Here is a 21,577-nt window from a genome sequence, read left to right on the forward strand (position 1 = left end):
GTATTGTACTACATCCCTTTGAACAATAACAGGATATATCCACTCCTCCTCCTTTTACTACCTTTGAAAGCACTACCTGCAGAAAATGTTGACATAGGGTGCAGTGCTCATTTCTGACCCAGACCCACACTATCCCATGCCCATAGTTTGCAGTTCTTCCTAAACCCTGATGCCCCTTCCACCAAAATCTAAGGGTTCTACCACGCTACATAGTTAAAGCACTGTGATTCCAGCTTAACTGCCATAGAAAACAAAACAAAACTCCTATGGAATCCTGGGATTTGCAGTTTAGAGAGGGATATTTAGAACTATTATCCAAAAGAATTGCTCTGATGCCACACCCAACTACAAATCCTAGGATGACACAGGTTGCTGCCATGGTAGTGAACATGGAATCATAGTGCTAAATCATGTAGTGTGCCCAGGTTAAGGACATTCCCTGGCCTGTCCACTGTTGGTCACCTGGTCCACCAGAAGCATGATCCTGGCAGCCTAGTGCACAGATATTGTTTGTTTTTAGAGACTCAGATTTCCAGCTTCCCACCCATTCTCACACCTCACCCGGCTGCCTCTATCACAGTGGTCCCCAACCTGTGGGCCACAGGGTGGGTTGCAAGACCTAAAATTAGGTCCGCAGCTCTGGATTATTAAATGTAGTTTTCTGTGGGTGAGCAGATGACAACCATTGGATGGTATATGTTGTGTATCAAAACTATAGCTGATGTGGTATATACAATCTAAGGTTGACCAATAATTGATTTGTATACCTTTTGGTACTAATGTTAGAGAGTGGTCCATAGTCAAGTGGTACCTGGTCAAGTGGTCCTTGGTCAAAAAAAAGTTGGGAACCACTACTCTAAAGCATTATGAAAAAGATACTCTAGAAGTCATAGCCAGCCTATGCCTTTCTGTGTGTTATAAACACACAAGCCTGTGGACCAGTGCTTAGCTTGCAAGGCATAGATTCTGATGTGGAGCCATTCCTGGTGCAACCCACTTTCCAAGAGTCTTTTTTATCTGGTTCATTTTGGGAAGGGGAAGGGGGCATGTGGAAAGAAAAGCCCTTTTTTATGCAAAGCCAGCCATCCTGAGGATTATAGTTGTGCAGAGGGATACTACAAGCCAGCCCATCATCATGCAGCAAGACAGAAAAATATGCATAACAGAGCAGCCAAGGCTTGGGTCTTCCTTGGTCCAGTCTGTGGGGCCAGCTTCTTGGATTGCCATTGGCTCTAATATATCCTTTGCAGAAGTGCCTGCAGGGTTAGATTGGGCAGGTGGGACATGGCCAAAAGAAAGACCTGAGGTGGGGCATGGCCCTTTAAGCAGCTGCCTCCCCAAACCATCTCCCCAAGCTCAGCCTGGGCCTGGCTACCTACATGGGAAGAAGGAGGAGAGGTTTGGTGTGCGGTGGCAAGTAATGTAAGGGAAGGGAGTCCGTGGAGGGGAGGAAGAGGAAGAGGAGGAGGAAGGCAGCCCACTGTCAGGTGTCTTTATGTAAGGACAGTGCTGACGACCTGCTGAGAGAAAGACAGACAGACGGACGGAGACAGAGAAAGCAGAAGAGAATGGTCAGTCTCCCCTCCAGCTGCCCACTCCATCACCCGCCCGCCCCAGTCATGCCACTGGGCACTCAGTGCCCATTTCAAGGGCTGGAGAGGCAGGGAAAGAAAGTGAGGGAAGAATGCAAGGCAGGTTCCCTAAAGAGGCAAGGAGAAGTGGAGGAGATGGCCAGTGGCCACATGGGATAATCTAGGAAGCAAGGGCAGTGCTTGGGGAATTTAAGGGTCAGGGCAGAGCACTACAGGGGGATTGGGCAGCAAAAGGAAGGCCAAGGAGTTAGAGATCATTGAGGGAAAAGTGTAGGCAAAGAAGCAGGAGGCAAAAGTGGAGGTGCTGGGAAACAAGCTCATGCCAATGCACATTCTGCAGCAATGGAAAGTCTGATCCCCCTTCCCGTCCTAAGAGGCAACTCAAACTACAGTACAGAGGACCAAAGCACAAGGGGCTCAGGACAGAAAAGCTGATGGTTCTTCCCAGGCAGCAACAATAGTGGCAGTTTAATCCTTTATAGGCCACACATTCCTGAAGATGAAACCAGAAATAGTCACAGGAGGGGAAATGCAGGAGCTCCGCAACAGTGGAGTACAGGTTGAGTCGCCCTTATCTGGAAATCTGAAATCCAAGATATTTCAAATACCAAGACTTTTGTCTCTAGTTGCACACATTGCCCTTTGGGGAAACAAGGCTAGCCACATGTCCAGTGGCTGATTTTTTTTCTCAAGGTGCTTGATGGGCAAAAGAAAAAGGGAGGAAGAGGGGAAAGACTGCTTACATGAGGGTCCTGTACAAAGCAGATATCCCAGACGCTTCCATGCTCACCCTCTTCCCAGCCAATGGTGGCGCACAGCGGGGCAAGCACTTTGGAAATGGCTACAAGGGTGAATGCAGAGTGACCCCACTGACTATCATCTGGATCCAGCCCAGAGAGAATGAAAAAGACTCATGGGGCACAGGGAGAATTCCCCTCTTCTAGTAAGCATGATGACAGCTGGGGAAATGTCTGGGACCTCTATGTAAGTAGAGTCCTCTCACATTTTGCTTTATCTTCTTTCCATCAAGGTTCCCTGAGGAAAAACTCAAGAGGGCACTGAATGTGTAACCAGACCCCTTTCCCCCCATCCTCATTCACTATGTACATGCAAATACAGGTCTTCCAAGATAAAAAATCTGAAATCTGAAAAACACCTGGTCTCAAAATTAAGTCAATCTAAATCTGTACTCTCTGGGGCTGCCCCCAGAGAGTACCCTGGGGGCAGCCCCAATGCCCCCTTCTCCTGACTGTTTGTAGAATCTACTGCAAGGGGATGGGTAAGTTTCCTCCACGGCTGCCTTTGTCCTTCCCTTCCTTTCAGAGAGGGTCACAGAGCCATTTGACAATCAGGATTTTAACTCATGCAGTATATATCTAGGCCTTATTTAACCACAGCTAATTTCTACTATCCTTTTTGTGTATTGATATACATGCAAAAATATGCACCCATCCACACGCACCACACACACACATATCCCAAGATGACTCAGGTCAGCTCTAGCAGAAACATTTCCCCAGCAGCACTATCCACTTGTACAAGTTGACTTGCTATTAAGATATTTCCTTACCAAGCCTGGCCTAAGCAACTAGGGTTTTCCCTACCAACCCACATCCCAGTCCACATACTGGGATGTTAATAGAGATCAAAAGATGGCTACTTGGTCTGTAGTCATCATGGAAAACATTCCACTTAGAAAGCCAAATAGCCCCAGGCATTGTGAAGCAAGGGTTGAAAGTGACAGGATCCCCAACCTGGTTATGTGATGAGCAGAACATTTTCCCAGTCAATACTAAATAATAGCATGGTCTTCTACTATCACCTTAAATTCTAAAATGATGTGTCCCATTACTGTATGTTGTTATTAGATTGTTGTTACAATTACTTTTATAGAGTTAAGAATATGTGTCTAGGATTGCTTCCCCCATCTGTCTCTCAATCCTTTACCAGTCATGTGTGTGTTTCAGTTTTAGGCTTAAGGGTAAAGACTGTCCATTGCTCTCCTTAAACTGTATTGGAGACTTTTTAAAAAATTAAGGATGGTTAAGGCAAATGTTTCCCCTGACATTAAGTCTAGTCATGTCTGATTCTGGGGGGTGGTGCTCATCTCCATTTCTAAGCCGGAGAGCGTTGTCCATAGACACATCCTAGGTCATGTGGCTGGCATGACTGCATGGAGTGCTGTTACCTTCCCGCCAAAGTGGTACCTATTGATCTATTCACATTTGCATGTTTTCAAACTGCTAGGTTGGCAGAAGCTGGGGATGACAGTAGGAGCTCACCCCACTCCCCTTTCGGTCAGCAAGTTCAGCAGCTCAGCAGTTTAATCCACTGTGCCACCAAGGGGCCTAAGGGTGGTTAACAAACCATTAAAATAAATAATAGATACTAAAGAAGAAATAAAGATGGAAATCTTTCTCATCTCTACTTTATTGACTTTGATTTGGAGTTCAGGAATCCAACCCATTTTCAACAGTAGTAGCACCTCACATTCCAGAAGGGAAGAAATGTAATCATTGTCAAAGAGAAAGCCAGGACAATCTGTCCTATACATATCTCACTCAGAACTTAAACATTTTCACAGGTAGTTACTAAATTTAAACATGTGAGTAGAACTTCTGTCATGCATCAGAACTGACAAAAGTATTGCTACCTTTGGACATTCACTGATACTAATTTCCAAAACCAACCCATCAATAATCAAAACAGTCTAATGGAATCTTCTTGCACAGACACATCCTGTGGCAATGAGTTTTAAATTTTGGTGAATGCTAAATAAAAAGACTCATTTTGCTGTTGCTTGTTAGGCAGTTGCCCCCTTGTGAATTTCACTTTATACTCATAAGACACAACAGTAGAAAGTTCCATCTTATTTGCCCCATTCGGTCTCTTGACTTTAGTTGCCTCATATTATCCCCATTTGTTCTGTCTATTGTTATCTTAGGCCCCCTCCACACAGCTGTATAAAATCCCACATTATCTGCTTTGAATTGGGTTGTATGGCAGTGTGGATTCAGATAACCCAGTTGAAAGCAGATATTATGGATTATCTGCCTTGATATTCTGGGTTATATGGCTGTGTGGAAGGGCCCTTAATAGCAAAGTTTCCCAAAAAATCTAGTCATTCTCAATAGCATGCCCGTGCAACCTGCTCTCCATCTTAATTTTTAATTCTATTTTGGTTTAGCATTACATTATGCTTTTAATTGTCTCTCAATTTTACAACATTCTGTGCTGTTATGTCTGTACCTTATATCGTCAAATTTGTTGCAAGCACCTTGAGTCCCAGTTTTGGAAGGTGGACGAGATATAAGCCACATAACTCAATACAGCACAACCCCCATATCCATTGGGAATACGTTAAAACACCCCCTGTGAATACCTGAATCTGTTGGAGTTCAGCCTGTGATTGTGTCTAATTATCAGGGCACTCTGCATGTTGGGAATGACAATGCTGTTTCTAATGATGAGGGTGCTTTAGATGTGAAAATGACAATGGGATTCCTGTTCAAAGTGTCTTTGCTGATGAGAATGTTCCTGAAGTGTTTAGGGATGATAAGATGGTCTCTGGAAGAGGGCCTGAATTGCTACCAGAGATTTCCCAGGGCTTTGAGCTTGAGAAAAGTTCGGCACCTGGCCCAGCTGCATAAATTAATGAGCCAGAAGACAGAAGGCATGTTTTCAGACAGGACAGAATAGCACAACAATCTCTCAGGTGCTTTGTCAGGTAGAGAGAGAAATAGATAACAGAGTCAATGCTAAGGAGAAACTAGTTTCTGGCAGGAATTTAGAGTAGATTAGGGGATAAAAGTGCCACATACAGAATCTGTGGTCAGACGAAGCAATGTTGGAACTGGATCAAAATGTAGTGGTGAACCTTGCAGTCTTGCCTTGGATAGATTCAAGTTATACTTTGTTTGGTTTCATGTTTCAAGAGTGGAGTTTTACCTTGGAAATCTGTGTGGGTTTTTCATGGACTTTGAAGGATTTGTTTCCTGGATTATTTGTTCCTTCTTATCTTTCTACCTACTTGGATTTACCTATTTCTTTGGAGTGTTTTTACTGCGAATGCTTTTTAAATTATCTTCAATAAACTGCTTGCATTTTTACTCAGCTGTGTGGTGTTTTTAAGTCAGAGGGCTTCTTCCTGGCCTGGAGTGCAACAGAATCTGTAGGTAATGGATTTTTATTATATTTTTGCTGTATCGGGGTCAAAACCACACCATAAAATTTCACTAAAGGACTTAGATCAGTGGTTCCCAACCAGTGGCCTGTGGGCCATCAGTAGCCCCCAAGACAAAAAAAAATAGTCCATAAAACATGTTTTTAAAGTTTTATGGCAAATAGAGGAGGAGGAAGGGGAAGAAGGAGAAGAGCAGAAAGGCAAATGCACCCAAATCTCTGTCGGCAGTGAGATTTATTTATTTATTTATTTATTTATTTATTTATTTTTGAGGTGAGAAGAACAGTGGGATGTACCATTCGGGGGAGTTGGGGGAAGGGTGAGAGGAAAGGGAATGGGCAAAGGGAGTTAGCAAGGGAATGGGAAAAGTGGGTCCCTCTGCATCGAGTGCATCTGTGTGGTGGGGAGGAAAGGGGTGGCTTGTGACTGGTGGGCGTCCGCCTGTCCATCTTCTACGAGTGGCGAGCGGGGAATGTGCGTGCTTGCGTCACCACTGCCTCAGCAACTGAAAGTCAAGGCTGGTTTGGGGAGGCTGCCTCTGCTTCTTCCCTCAGTCGCCTCCTCTTCCCTGTCCAGGCAGAGGGGCTTCCCTGCCCAGGACTTGGGGAAAGGAGACAGGCAGGCCGTAGCCGATGCTCCCGGTGGGTGAGAGGAAGCTGGGGGGACGGACAAGGCCTCTGTTGGCCACCTGTGGGAGAGAACGTAGTATGCAGGGCCTCACAGGTTGAGAGCCTGTATGTTTGTGAGGTCCCAGGTATTGTTTTGTGTGTGAAGGCCTCAATATTACCCTTCCCTTTCAGTGTCCAAGGGCCCTTCCACACAGCTGTGTTGAAGGGGCCTGGGGTGGACACACACATCCCACAAACAAGAATCACTGGGAGCTCTTCCACACAGCTGTATAAAATCCACATTGAACTGGATTATATGGCAATGTGGACTCAGGGCTCTTCCACACAGTCATATAACCCAGAATATCAAGGCAAAAAACCCCACAATATCTGCTTTGAACAAGGTTATCTGAGGGCCCTTCCACACAGCCTATGACCCAGAATATCAAGGCAGAAAAATCCCACAATATCTGCTTTGAACTGGGTTATCTGAGTCCACACTGCCATCTATTCCCGTCCACAGCAGATAGTGTTAATTTTTATTTAGCTGTGTGGAAGGGGCCTTAGTATTATGGAGGAAAGCTGTCTCCACTGAAGCTTTATCACCAATCCTTGTTTCCACAACAAGCCAATTATTTTTCAAAATCCAAAATCGCTGGGAGTTGGAAGGGAATCTTCTGGGTTCTGATTCAGTGAGGAAAGAGGAAAGTTCTAACGGGACAACTTTAAAAACAAAGCAAACCCAGCACTTTCTACTTGGGGTGGGAGGGCTGAAGTGTGAGAGATTATGGAAAAGCTGATTGAATCTGACTCTCTCGAGGAGTTTTGATGTTAAAAAGCAATATTTATACTAAAATTCAAGGAATGGTCTTGTGCTGTCCTATGCTCTTCTCCACAACTTATTTATGTAAACAAGGGTTTTCTGCTTTGCCGGTAATTAAAAACAAGTCCAGGAATCGATTGAAAGTAAGCGATGATATTCATGTAGCAATAATATTAGCCCCAGGATTACTCAATTTGTAAAGATGATGCAAGCTCAAAAATCACATGGATGCAAACCAAATTTAATGTTCTATTCAAAATGTTCTTTTTTTACATTATAATAGTACTCTAAATTCATGTTACTATTAAGTTTAATAAATGTGTTAAAAGTTTTGATTAAAGTTCATTTTTAGATTAACACAGTTTATTATTCTTGAACCTTGAGGTCTCTGCTAATAACAAAAAAAAAATCAAAGTGGTCCCTGGTTAAAAAAAAAAGGTTGGGAACCACTGACTTAGATACACCCACAAACATTTCTGGATCTGGGGGAATATTTTTTGGAGTGTGGGCAAGTGAACTTGTGATTTTGGATCCATGGACAAGGGGGTTGTACTGTATTTATAATTGCTCCCTAAATCTCCCCTGCTCTTTCATTGGCAATAGCAACCTTTGTCCTCCTCATCCTTTCCTGAACATGTGCCAAGTGGTATTCCCTACCTGTTCTGTTGAAGGACGGGAGAGTCTCTGAACCGGCCGAGGCCACTCGCTCTTGCTGCCTGAAGAACTCGCGAGGGTTCTCGGGCCGCTGAGCAATGATGGCAGCTGCCTCCTGCCGGGATGGGAGGGGAAGAGGCGAGAGAGAGGGGTCAAGTGAAATCCACAACTTGAGGTGCACAACCCACCCCTCACCCACACCTCAGTCACAGAGGCAACCAGAACTCCTCTTCCCACAGCAGCAGCCCACCCTCTGCTCCATGCAGCTGCAAAAGCAACAGTGACAGGATATGGTACATACTACACACACAAGTGTGCCCCTTGCCTCATGCCCAAACACCCCACACCCAGAAGTAATGGTACACAGCGACACAAAATAGAGACAGCACTACAAACTGGCTTCTGACAAAAATGAATACATCAAAAAGGAGAAACAGACAAACACAATGGAGACACTTCCTTGCTTGCCAGGGGTAAAACTGATGCCCAGTCCTGAGCAGGCATAAACTTCCACTTGTCAACATCATCACACTCCAACTTCTCAACAGGACAACAGTCATCAAACTGAAGCTTCCTTGGCCCTTGTTCCCACCCTGAATCTCTGCACACAATGCAACAAAATCCTCATGCAGCAATAGCCCCGTGGGATGTCGTGGCACTCTGCTGGCCCTACACAATGCATGCTGTGCCCCGGGGCCGCACTCACCTCCACCTCTGACTCAGACTTTTTGGGCTGCTGCCTGTCTTCCTCGTCCTCTTGCTCCCCCTAGGGAGAGAGGTCAGCGTCAGCCCCAGGGCACCTCAACCACACTGGAAGGCCCTAGTTTTCTTTTCCCTGACCTAACGCAAAGCCCGAGTGAAAAAGGTCTCTCAGGGTGCCAGGGACTTGCCCTGGCTGCAGAGTCCGTACCCAGTGTCACCAGCCAGGTTGGTGCTGAACTCCTCCCTCCCTCAGTACCCCAGGGAAGCCAGTTTACCACCGGGCCTCCCTCCCCTGGCTCCTGAAGCAGCACTTACAAAGATGGATTGCTCAGTCAACCGCTGTTTGGCTTCCTCAGCTTCCAGGTTCTGCTGCTTTCGCCTAAAGAGAAGAGGAAGAACAGGTATCAGGTGTCCTGATGCTAACTTTAGGGAGCCTGGGCAGGCCTGGAGGCTCGCTTAGTTCCATAATATTTCATTTATTACCCCTCCTCTTGCCTCCTACCTTAATGTAATATCCTTATCCATCTAAAAACACTATGTCTAGCTTTTAAAAAAACTGTTGTTTTGTGCATTTAATTTATTTCCAACTTATGGCATCCCTAATGCAAATCTATCATGGGTTTCTCAGCAAGGTTTGTTCAGAGCTGTGGTTTGACTTTAAAACCACACACACTCACACACTTCATAGCTTTTCTAAATGGAAAATTGACTTCTTTCACAATTCACCAAAATTAGGCAGAGTAGTGGGAAATTTTGTGAGCATGTGGTCATTTAATGCCAGGAAATTGTAAATGAGCTGTTCATTACCCAAACATTAATTTTAGGATGTTACATAATGAGAATTTCAAACAATGAAAGGTTTTCTTAGTTTCCAACAGTCCTCACAACCTCTGAGGATGCCTGCCATAGATACAGGCGAAATGTCAGGAGAGATTGCTTCTGGATCATGGCCATACAGGCTGAAAAACTTACAGCGACCCAATGAAAGTTTTAGTGGCTGCTTTCCTTGCTCCCAAATAAACATAAAGAGATGCCAAAGAGATATCCTTTTTGGTATCCAGTCTATTTTGTCAGCACACCAGTAAACCTTCCTGCCATCCCAAAATTAAACAATACGAAACAAAAGCAATCCATATTCCATCACTTCTGTAGCAATGAGAGGGCTAGGGTGATATAGTGTTTTGAGTTTTGAACCAAGCCTCTTGAGACCAGGGGCTTATCCACACCAGGCAGGTTAGCCCAAAGTAAATTGGCCTCAGAGCTGTCCATGCTGAATCCAAGGTTATTGTCCAGGTGGGCTAGGACGGCATTGGCTGTTTCCTTCTCCAGGTCACTGCTGTCATCTCTACTTCTAACTAGCCACAGAGCTCTTGCCAAGCACCTGGCTGCTGAAGTTGCACCTGCTGGTGACAGGACAGGCACCAGCAAAAAGAAACTGGTTGACCAGCAAGAAGGAGGGCGTCATTGACGTCACAAATACAAGTGAGGGCCATGTATTCAGAAGGAGCTCTGCTGCTAGCTAGCCGTGATGATGGTGGCAACATGAGCACAAGCCACCCCCTTATCCTACACTGATCAGTATTCATTTGACCAAAGAACAGAACAAAATCAGGCCTGATATAACTATTTAGACTGCTGCAAAACCCTGGAGTACTCCAGAGTTTCAAGCAAACTGCATTATTCCTCAATCTTGCCCAAAGTGGAGAAAATTTGGTTTAAAGCCAAAACTCCCAGGGTACTCCCCGGAAACTGATGTGCGTTGTTAAGACTGTCAGCAGTCCATTCTCAGTGAGTATGGGGATTTAGGCCTGCAGAAACAAACTACAAGGTTCGAATCCCCATTCAGTCATGGAAACCCAGTGGGTGACTGTGGGCAAATCATACTCTCTCACCCTCAGGGAAAGGCAATGGAAAGGCCTCTTTGAGCAAATACGGCCAAGAAAAGGCAATGATAAATTCTTTTTAGGGTTTTCATTAGCTGGAAATGACTTGAAGGCACATAAAATAAACTGCACAGAACCTCTGCTCTGAAGATAAATGCACCAAACCACAGGGAGCTGGTATGATGTGTTATGGTGTTTTTCAAACTTGCTAAAAGGAAACCCTGTTTAAATCGCCTCCATTACTGTGCTGCCCCTCTACACCTGACACACTTCTCTGTGTTGCAAAGAAATCTACATAGGGTTCTTAACCAAGTGAGATCGTGCTTCAGGCTTGATGTATCTTCTTTGATTTTTTCCTATGAAGCTTTCTACTAAGAAAGAAGGTGACTCTGAGCATGTCCTTGACTCCCCTAGTTAGGGCTTTGAGGCTTCACCTTTGTTCCTTGAGCAATGGTTCTCGGCCTTTTGGTGTTTTACACATCAGTTCCTAGAATTCCTGACCATTTTCCATATTAGCTGGGACTTCTGGGAACTTGAGGTCCAAAGTATCTGGAGGGCCAAAGAACAACAACGACTGCTCTAAGGTGCACACACCAGTGGTGACACAGCACAAGCGGCACTCATGAAAATTGGACAGGAGGCCTTTCAAAGGAGATGTTCTGCCATTACTAGTCTTCATAAGCTTCCAGAGAAGCCACAAACCAGAATAAATTTTCAAGGAACTCCAAAAATCACAACAAGACATTGGCAATGTATTTGGGAGGTTCAATTAACCATGGATCTCACTGGGTGACCCCAGGGAATTTGCCTTTCTCTCTTGTCAGAGCCATTCCAAGATACTATTTGGTAACACAAGATTCTGGTTCTCACATGTTTCCTCATTGGCAGAACATACTGCCCTATCTCACAGACTCTCCTGTCTGGATTTCTAAGCACATCCCAGTTACTACTGAATTAGTACTGTTATGGAATTACTTGCTCGATTTTAGTGAGAGACTGATTTAAATCATGAATAACATGAAGATTTGGGGTAAGACGTGAGTTTTTGAAAATTTAATGAAGTTAGACTTCTTTTGCACATTTATTTCAATGTTAACAAAAATATACTCAAAGGAGTTCATCCTCCCATTGCCTCTGTGATACAGGTTAATCTGAGAAACAGTGATTATACTTGATACAAGATCTTAGACAGGCCCCTACATTGGCAGTCTTTAGAAAGAACTTGAAGACCTGGCTGTTCCGATGTGCCTTTCCAGAATAGGAAAACTCCAATAACAAGTCCCAGAAGCACTTTATTAGAATTAAGATTGCTGGCACACTGAACTTGCCCTATAATCCTTACATATCACCTGTCACATCAGCACTTTTAATCCTGTACCCATTACTCTGGCCCGGCCCAGTTTTATAGTGTCTTGATATATTGTTTGTTGCTTGTTGTTTAATATTGCTTTAACTGTTTTAATTTGCTTTAGGTTTTGTATTGTTATGTTGTGTTTTGAGGCCTTGGCCTTTGTAAGCCGCATCGAGTCCTTCAGGAGATGCTAGCAGGGTACAAATAAAGTTAATAATAATAAATAATAATAGTTGGGGAAATATTTTGTTGAAAGAAAATAATCTGCTGCCCATTCATGAGTGGGAAAATACTGAAACCCCTTATACACTGCTGTATAATCCAGATTATCTGCTTTGAACTGGATTATATGAGTCTACACAGCCATATTATCCAGTTCAAAGCAGGTAATCTGGATTTTATATGGCTGTGTAGAAGGGACCTCAGTTGCTAAAAACATTTCAAACCCAACCTGTGACACTAGAATAAAGTAATAGATTATTATTTCTATAACTGCCACTGATCTGCAAGAGGAGCTGATATGTGTCTAGAAAGAAAGCCTGACTTTTTCCGTTGTTCTCTTTCGATGAACTCCTGACCACCTTCCCCCCATTGCTGCTTGCCTGTGTTCCTCAATCTGCTCTTCACGCTCTCGATAGCGCTTCTCGCGCTCCTCCTGCTCCTGCCTCTCTTGTTCCATGCGCTCTTGCTCAAAACGCAGCCGCTCATCCAAGGCCTTCTTCCTCTCCTCCTCTTTGCGCAGCTCCTCTTCTTTCTATACAGGGACAGAAGGACAGTAGAGGCCAGCACTTCATTGAAATCATGCTACTGCACTGCAAGGCTGATCAGTTGTGCAAACAAAAAAGTGGGCGGGAAACAGGCCGGCCAGCACAGAAGTTCCCTACCTTGGCCTGTTCCCAGAACTGCTCTCGGTTGAGTCGCTTCATCTCCACAGCTGCATCAGTCTTCTGATAAGTGGTGCCCTGGGATTACAAAAGCAAGTCAGAGGAGGGATGTGTATCTGTTATATGCATTCAATATACACTTGTATTTCAACCAGGGAAAGTGTGCAAACCCAGCAGTGCTCTGGCATTAATGACTTCATCTGGAGGGTTTGCAGTTCAGTTGAGTAACCACACCATGCACACTGTCAATACTCTCTAAGACTGCCGTGCTCAAGCCAATCTAAAGCACAGATAGCTTTTACCCAAAGCCCAAGAGTCCTAAGGCTTCTATTTCATCCCCACTGAGGAAAAGAACAGAAGAGCATGTAAGACTGACTTGGAGAAGAATAGGGAAAAAGCATTACCACAGGCTGGGAGTTTTCATCCTCACGCAGACGAAGGCGGTGCAGCACTGGGCTGGCAATGCGGGCCAGGCCATTGGAGAGCCGCTGACCAATGGCCCCTGGATCAATATCTTCCACACTGCTAGCATTGACAATGACATCCACACCCTATTAGGACAGACATTCAAATCACGTAGGTATACTGAGTGTGAGGTCTTCTGGATAAGAGAATAAAGCAGCCAGGCAGAAATACAATTATTAAACCAGAAGTTCGAAATATTACTTTCTGGACCCCAATGCTTAGGATGTCCCACAAATAGGAGATTATGGAACAACAGGACTCCTTCAAAAATGAAGATGTCTATGCTCTGGCTAAGTCCCACTTACTAGCACAGAGCTCCTCCCATGAGCTCATTTTTAGTACACCTCCCATGGCACAATTCCCATTCTACTCCCTACATGTATGAAAACCAGGTACTGTGACATAAGAAATAAGTTGACTATTGTCTTGACATTTGGATGTCACAGCATCAGCCTTCCTCGTTCACCTCTGTACACCTTTCCCCCAACAGCCTTTCACTGACCTGGAAGAACTCTGCCACCTTGGGCACGTGACTGGCACAGGCACACTTGCGGGCATCAGCGACATCCTCTCCCACCTGTCAAGCATAAGGATGCACAGTTGACGAGAGATGCCACACTGTGCAATGACAACAGCAAGCAATATTTTCATGGATATACAAAAACAGTGTTGGTAGTGGAAGTTTGCCTGGATAGCCAAAAGAAGCAGCAAAGAAAAACATGTATTCTGTCCCCACTGCAGTATTGGCCAGCACATTTCTAACCTCAATGTAATCACCTTCAAAGACTTCAATGGCTTGGGATCTGGCTATTTGGACAATATGCAAACTTGTCTACGTTCTAAAATGGGCACTGAGGTCTGGATCATGTCTCCACTGGAAAAATATGTTCATCTGCTAGTCAGGCCAGGCAAATTCTGTTCTGAGTTCCTTATGGCATATCCTACTATGAGATGTACCTAGGATTACCTTATTTATTTTTCAAAATTGTTAGTAGAGCCTGCTCTTAAATGGATGATGGCTTATTCTTTTATGGGAATTTTGATACTGCAAAAAAATTCGACACTTTATGTCATCATTAATAGTTATAATCTTTACACATTTTGTTCTTGTTTGCAAAAAAAATATAATACAGTTCTTATTGTATTTGTATGTGCAAATAATATTGTATTTGTATGTTTATGTGTATTGTGGCATTCAATCATTGCCAATTTGGAAGCCACTCGGAGTCCCCTTCGGGGTTGAGATAGAGTGGGGTTAAAATGCAGTAAATAAAATAAAATAAAATAAAATAAAATAAAATAAAATAAATAAATAAATAAATATTTTTATCATTCTTTCCTCTCTGTTGTGCAAAAGTGCCATTTTTGAACACTATTTTCAGTTTGGGATTTATCCTGTAGAAACACTACTTAAGGCGAGGTAATAAAAAATAAGTTCCAAATTGCAAAGATTCTTGTCTGTCCATATTTTCCAATGCCATTTTCAGTCATATCTGCAGCTTAAAGATTTTCTGTGATAAGGATAAACCAAGATTGGAGATGCGGTAGGAAAATACAGGAGGGATTGAAATGAGAGACATGACTTTTTCTGAAATTCCACAAAAGAGACAAGGTGTCTGTATTATAAAAGTCTCACTTGGGCGTGCCTAGGATATGATTTATGGCTGTGTGTGTCTATATGCTGCAAATTCTCAGCACACTCCACGTTGTATCTAACAACTCACTAAGTCTGGACTGAGCAACAGGAAGCAGCTGTTCACATCTCATAACATACACACATTTTTAGAGAATAGAACTCTGTTTGTATTCTGTGTTTTTCAGATTTCTGTATTTGCTGCAGTTGTTATTGATTTCTGGTGCTGCCAATATGTGGCATGTTTTTTTTCCACATAGATCTTTGAAACAAAAAGACACACCACACACACACTCTCACACACACACACTTTTCTGGATACATTAAAATAAATAAACAATTGGTCTTTCTTCAGAAGCAATGCTGAAAGAGTCAAGAGATGCCAAGCATGGCGAGGAAGGGAGTCTTAGAGGAAGTGCAAGCAGGGAGCCCCAAGAGCGGTCTGCTTGCCAGATGGCGAAGGAGAGCCTGCCATGCAGAAAACCGGAATCATTCCACTAGAGGGCAGCACAAGCACAATAACAGAAGGCAATCAGTTGGCAAGAGATCTGCTAGAAAGGCCAACTTTGGCTTCATGGTCTCTTCTCAGCGCTGGCATTATGTGCCCCCATATTTGGAGCAAACACTTAATGGTAAACATCACAAACGCTATGAGCATGTGTTCTTTCTTACATCTTTATTTCTTACACTGAGATTATTTTCATGTAGAAATAAAGGGATACAGGATGAGGTCCTAAGAATGAGGCACAAGGGAACTACTATCAGACTTCACCATTACATAAAGGTTTTGACATTCAGAACAGATTAGGCCCCTTTTCAATTCTAGTGTGTTTGTTAATACAACTGCAAGGTTCAGAACTTCACCTTGCCTGTTTTCTTCCCTATCACAGGACTACAGTGACAGGAAAATCTGAATTTGGTGGAATGCTCCTTTCCAATAAAGCTCCAGGGGAAAAAACACAGGGATTCTCTCAGTGTATGAGAAGCAGTTAGCTTAAATTCTGTATCGGTATGTAAGATGACAGAGTCCCCTTTACAAAGACAAGTGATAGATTCACTTTCATGACCAGGCAAGCTGTGTCCCCAGACTCTTTGGAAGGAGGCCTTACCCAGTTAACGAGGACATATTTAGGAAGGGTGGCCTGGGGGTCTTTGACACTGCAGAATCCGTACATCACCTTCTGATTCACAAAGTGGCTGGAGAGCTCTTGAAGGCCACCAGCTGTGGAAAGAAAGAGACATGTTCATAGGACACTGACAACCCAAACTGTTCCACCTTGTGTACAGCAATAAAACTCTTCCTTGATCTTCTGGAAATGCCCCTGACACACATCATGGCCAACTAACTTCCCGATGATCCTCTACTGTAAGTTCAGCTCAGACTTGCAGAGGAAAATAGCCAATCTATGTTCTAAGAGAGGGAAGGTGATAAAGCATGGCTAGGACAGGAGAGACAAAGCAACATAAGGTCACCCAGTGAGAAGGAACCACGGGCAAGAGACATTAGTACTCACTTCCAGAGGCAGCCAGTTTCAGGTTGTCAGAGTCATCTTCATAAGTGTACAAAGCCCTGGAAGACAAAAAAGAGCAGGTACAATAAGGATAGACCTATGCAAAACCTCTAATAGCCCTGTATCTGCACAAAAGAAACCCAAAGTCTGTATGAGGAAAACCTGGGTGCGAAAAGGTAAAAATATTAAGAATATTGAGGCTGAGATCCAGTAAAATGCTGGCAGATTATGGTAATCACCACCAGCATGTTTAGACTATCTTTGTCAGAGGCAGAAGGGGGAGGTGGGTGCTCATTTATTTCAGATTTCTCCCTGGTTATGCACAAGCAGCCTGCATACCAGGGATTCTTGAAAGCAGCTCCATCCTTGCAGTTCCTGACTAGCTTTGTGTGTGTGTGTGTATGTGTGTGGGTGCACTCTGGAACACCGGGCTGCTTAATCCAGGGACAGTCCAAAGTATTACGCTCTAGACTGGCCCTGGGTCAACCACAATGGTGGCTTCAGGCACTGGAACTAAATCTCTGAAGTGCCACACTGGCATCCAGATGGTCCACCTGGGGTGAGAGTGCATCAGCCCCACTGCGCTATTCTTTTGTCCTTCATGTTGCTGTTGCTTAGTGCAGAGCAAAGTCAGGTTAAAGGCTAAAAATATTTCCCCAATGTTGCTGTGCATTGTAAAGACTGCCAGTATCAGCTTCATCATATATATTTTTCTTGCCCTTGCACTCCTGGGGAAGACAAGAGAGCCCCTCTGTTCCTGATATAAAGCTACATCTTCCTTGGGAGTGAAAGGACAGTTCGAAGATGCTTTGCTGCACCTCACAGTATCCAGGGTGAAGCTGCATTACCCAGGACAGCTGGGGCAAGGGGCTGGCTGCTTCTGCACAGCTAGAGTATCACACAAGGAAGTACTCAGTACCTTACTGCACAGTATCCCAAAGAGTTCTTATGTCTGGCATAAACAGAGATACCACTGAGAGAAGTCACTTACAGAATTCTAGTCTAAAGTATATTTTGCTTACATTGGCATATGATCTATGATTTTAAATTTTGCCCCATTTATTCAACTGCCATGCTCCTCAGAGAGAACTACAAAGAGCACTGAAGTCCTGACACTGGGGATTCAAAGACTTCAGCAGGCTGGTTATGAACCACACATTTCTCTTCACAGAGATAAAAATACCCTGAACTTTTTTTACTTTGTTTAATCAAAGCCAAGCCTCAGGATGTTCAGTTCTAAACCTATACACAATTCCACATGTGCTTGTAGAGAAAACCCAAAACACAGAGACCTTAGCAATATCAACAAGAAATACAAGTCTATTATGGAGTGAAGCTTTTGTGGACTACAGTCGGCTTCATCAAAGTTATGAAATGTTATCCTGAACCACAGATATATAATTATATGGGGACGGGGTTTGAAACTGTAGGCGAAATATAAAAACGAAAAGGTAGTGACAATTGTATTATTAACAGTGACTGTTCACAAAACAATAGCTGCTGAAAACACAAACAGAAACTAATGTTCCCACTTGAAGATCTAGGACAATGATGAGCAAATCTAAGGTTTTTTGTGGGGCCACATTTGCACAAGGCTATTCACACTTTGTTTAAATCAGGCCTTGGCAAACTTGGGTCCGCCAGGTGTTTTTGGACTTCAACTCCCACAATTCCTAACAGCCTCAGGCCCCTTCCTTTTCCCCCTGGCCCTTTACCTCCTGTTTAGAGTTCTCTGTGGGGGGGAAAGCAGGCTGCAATTGGCATATAGCTAAAACAGACTAAGCCGGAGGTCCTCAAACTTCTTAAGTTCATGGTCCCTCAGACTGTTCGGGGGCCGGACTATAGTTTGAAAAAAAATTGAACAAATTCCTATGCACACTGCACATATCTTATTTGTAGTGCAAAAAAAATTCACGGAAGAACAATACAATATTTTAAACCAACATAAATTTGCCAGTATTTCAATGAGAAGGGCAGGCCTGCTTTTGGATGATGAGATGCTCAAGTTAATTAGAATGTTGTTGTTGTGTGCCTTCAGACTTAGGGCGAACCAAAGTCAGGGTGGGAGCTGGGGAAATGACCCTGGAGGGCTGCATCCAGCCTGCGGGCCTTGGCTTGGAGACCCCTTGGCTAAGCTTTCCACCTGCCCTAACACGGGTGGCACAGGCCCCATAGGCAGGAAACTTCTTAAGGATTCCTGCAGCATATGCTTTCATAGACAGAGCTCAAAAGGAGCATGTTACAAAAGGGGGGGAAATCACTTAATATGTTATACTGGGAAGTAAAGCAAAGCAACAATGATAATTTCCTCACAATTGACATTAATACCCATTAGGTATTCTGTAAATGAGACAACAATTAATCACTCCCCCCCCCCCCCCCCCAAAATGCTTAAGAACCATTTGGGAAGGTTTTGGGCATTTTTAAATTAAAACCCATAACTAATATTTACAAGCTGTAAAATGCTAGCAACCAGAGTAACAATTAGTGTTTTCATCATTTTACGAATTATTCCAAGCTCTACCCTTTGTAATCATCACAGTTGAAGACTTATTGGGTGATAGTCCCTCTCTTTGACTAACCTCATTGGGTTATTGTAAGGATGAAGTGGGGAGGAGGGTCAGGCCCATAGCTGGGGGGGTTAAGGTCCTCCAACCCTGAAATGTGTTGGGTTAATGAAGGAAAGGTAGGAGCCACTAATAATGCTGTCATCCTGTTGATGACATATGCATGCTTAAGTCCAATTTACACCTGTATGTGTCTTTTTATGGCTATTGCCAAAAGGGGTGTCACTACACCACTGATGTCATCACCCTCTAACTGCTGAACTCACCCGTCTCCTGCCTCTAACACCTAATATATTATTTTGTGTGTCCAGTTATAGGAACAGTCAGATTATGCAAGGCTGTTCCCTGCACTCTCCCTGTTCACATGGGAATGGGGGCAGGAGGCAGGGGGGTTCTCCAGGAGGAGAGGGTAATGGATCAGAATTCTCTTAGGTGCAAATGTACATTCCAGGAGGAGCCCTTCCACATTATGCAATGGTAAGACTAACTGCTATGGATGCTTCCTATAGAACCCTGGGTTTTGTAGTTTTAAGAGATATCATACCTATCTGGCTGAGAATCCTAAAGTCCGTCCACCCCCACCCCCCAACACACACACACACACACACACACACACACACACACACACACACAAACCCCAATTGTAAATCTCAGGATTTCACTGGATGGTGCCATGGCAATTAAAGTGGAATAATCATTCTACACTTATGCAGTGTGAAAGAGTGCAAGATGATTCCAGATCTTGGCCAGTATATTTAACAACAGTTAGTATTATTTATCAGCTGTTCCATTAACAGGCCTACAATTGTGGCAATAGTTTGAATGGAATATGACTATGAGATTGATTATGACCCCAAACTAGACGAAGCGGATTTTTAGATGTTGTGTTATGGTCTTGATTCATTGTAAACTGTTGTCTTTTCTATGTTCTGTACACCGCCACGAGTCGCCCTCGGGCTGAGAGTGGCGGTTAACAAGTGCAAATAATAAATAAATAAATAAATGAACAGTCCCCCAGATAACATTGGCCCCAACCAGGACCCAAAATCTCATCCTCGCACTGTACTACAGCTCTGTACCCAAAGTTATAATGCTCCATCTTACATTGTCCTCTATCCCTAATGTTGCCATTTGACTTACACATTTTATCCACCAGTCCTAACCTTACAATTGAGTTGCACCAGTCTGCCCACCCGTACCCAGAAATTGTTTATTATTGCAGGTTCATTGGTTGTTGGTTTGATGGTTGCTCTTATATTCTGTTATAGTGTTACTGTTTTATTTTGTTTTATGCTGTTGTTTTTATATTTTAGAGAGTGGTATTTTAACCATGTCTGTTTGAGCTCATCGCCATGTAAACCACCCTGAGCTCGTCTTGGGAGATGGAGGCGGGGTATAAAAATAAAGTCATTATTATTATTATTATTATTATTATTATTATTATTATTATTATTATTAGAAAAACAACAAGATTAGGACATTGCAAACAAGATCACTGTGCTGGTTGTTGTATTGGATCACACGTCGGACACTTCCCAAGTGCCTAGGACTATGTGATGTTTATTTTACGTCCAGTGCTTTTGTGAGTCATCCCAAGTCCCTTCAGGGAGATGGTGGCAGATCCCAGTAGGGTGGCCTTTTGCAGCTGAAAGATGATAATTTTGTCAGCGCCGATTGTATTTAAGTGCAGGCCAAGGTCTTTAGGCACTGCACCCAGTTTGCCGATCACTACTGGAACCACCTTGACTAGCTTGTGCCAGAGTCTTTGCAATTAGATCTTTAAATCCTCGTATTGTGTCAGCATTCCCAGTTGTTTCTCTTCAATCCTTCTGTTGCCTGGGATTGCAACATCAATGATCCATACTTGGTTTTTTAACATGATCATGAGGTCAGGAGTATTGTGCTCCAAAACTTTTTCAGTCTGAATTTGGAAGTCCCAGAGTAGTTTGATGTGTTCATTTTCTGTAACTTTTTCAGGCTTGTGATCCCACCAGTTCTTTGTCATAGGCAAATGGTATTTGTGGCACAAGTTCCAATTAATCATTTGGGCAATGGTGTTATGCCTCTGCTTGTAGTCTGTCTGTGCGATCTTCTTGCAGCAGCTGAGGATGTGATCTATTGTTTCATCTGCTTCCTTGCAGAGTCTACACTTGGGATCTGTCATCGACTTTTCTATTCTGGCTTTGCATTGGTTCTAATGGCTTGTTCTGTGCTGCCAAAATCAGGCCCTCCGTCTCCTTTTTCAAAGTTCCATTTGTGAGCCACAGCTATGTTTTTTCTTTGTCTACTTTGCTCTCAATTTTTCCCAGGAACTGTCCATGGAGAGCCTTATTTTGCCAGTTTTTTCCTCTGCTCTGCATTGTTGTTGTTATATTATTATTATTATTATTATTATTGTTGTTGTTGTTGTTGTTGTTGCTAAGTAGCAGTCTTAAATATGGAATGGGTACCTAGATTAACTCATCCATAACTGTTCCATGTTCACAACTATTACTTAATCAGAATTGTTCCATTGCCACAATCGCGATCCCCTGCCAACCTACTTCACCATGCATCGGCTGCACGGAGAGAAGGAGGTCCATTCTGTTACTCATCAGACCAAGAACGAATGACTTCTTCCATCAGGTCTGTGGGGAGCTGGGCCAGGAGAGGTAATTTAATTGAGGACACTAAGGGCCATTCTGCACAGACATATAACCCAGAAGATCAAGGCATACAATC

The 21,577-nt window shown here is 43.5% G+C and overlaps 1 protein-coding gene across 5 annotated transcripts in view; it reads right to left on the minus strand.

The window, feature by feature from the left end:
* Nucleotides 1-21,577, minus strand: part of DBN1 (drebrin 1) — a 55,798-nt gene that overhangs the window by 5,371 nt on the left and 28,850 nt on the right. The window contains exons 2-11 of one of the 5 annotated variants that reach the window (XM_060765651.2): nucleotides 16,293-16,348; nucleotides 15,888-16,000; nucleotides 13,648-13,722; nucleotides 13,085-13,231; nucleotides 12,681-12,758; nucleotides 12,399-12,550; nucleotides 8,878-8,941; nucleotides 8,567-8,626; nucleotides 7,864-7,975; nucleotides 1,380-1,517 (exon numbers count right to left, since the gene is read on the minus strand). In XM_060765651.2, the coding sequence (XP_060621634.2) occupies nucleotides 1,380-1,517; nucleotides 7,864-7,975; nucleotides 8,567-8,626; nucleotides 8,878-8,941; nucleotides 12,399-12,550; nucleotides 12,681-12,758; nucleotides 13,085-13,231; nucleotides 13,648-13,722; nucleotides 15,888-16,000; nucleotides 16,293-16,348 (995 nt within the window). Of the gene's footprint in view, nucleotides 1-1,379; nucleotides 1,521-7,863; nucleotides 7,976-8,566; nucleotides 8,627-8,877; nucleotides 8,942-12,398; nucleotides 12,551-12,680; nucleotides 12,759-13,084; nucleotides 13,232-13,647; nucleotides 13,723-15,887; nucleotides 16,001-16,292; nucleotides 16,349-21,577 lie in introns of all 5 variants that reach the window. The other 4 variants (XM_060765650.2, XM_060765652.2, XM_060765653.2 and 1 more) reach the window with 4 other exon arrangements.

Source organism: Anolis sagrei, chromosome 2, assembly GCF_037176765.1.
Source record: "Anolis sagrei isolate rAnoSag1 chromosome 2, rAnoSag1.mat, whole genome shotgun sequence".
Lineage (NCBI taxonomy): Eukaryota > Metazoa > Chordata > Lepidosauria > Squamata > Dactyloidae > Anolis > Anolis sagrei.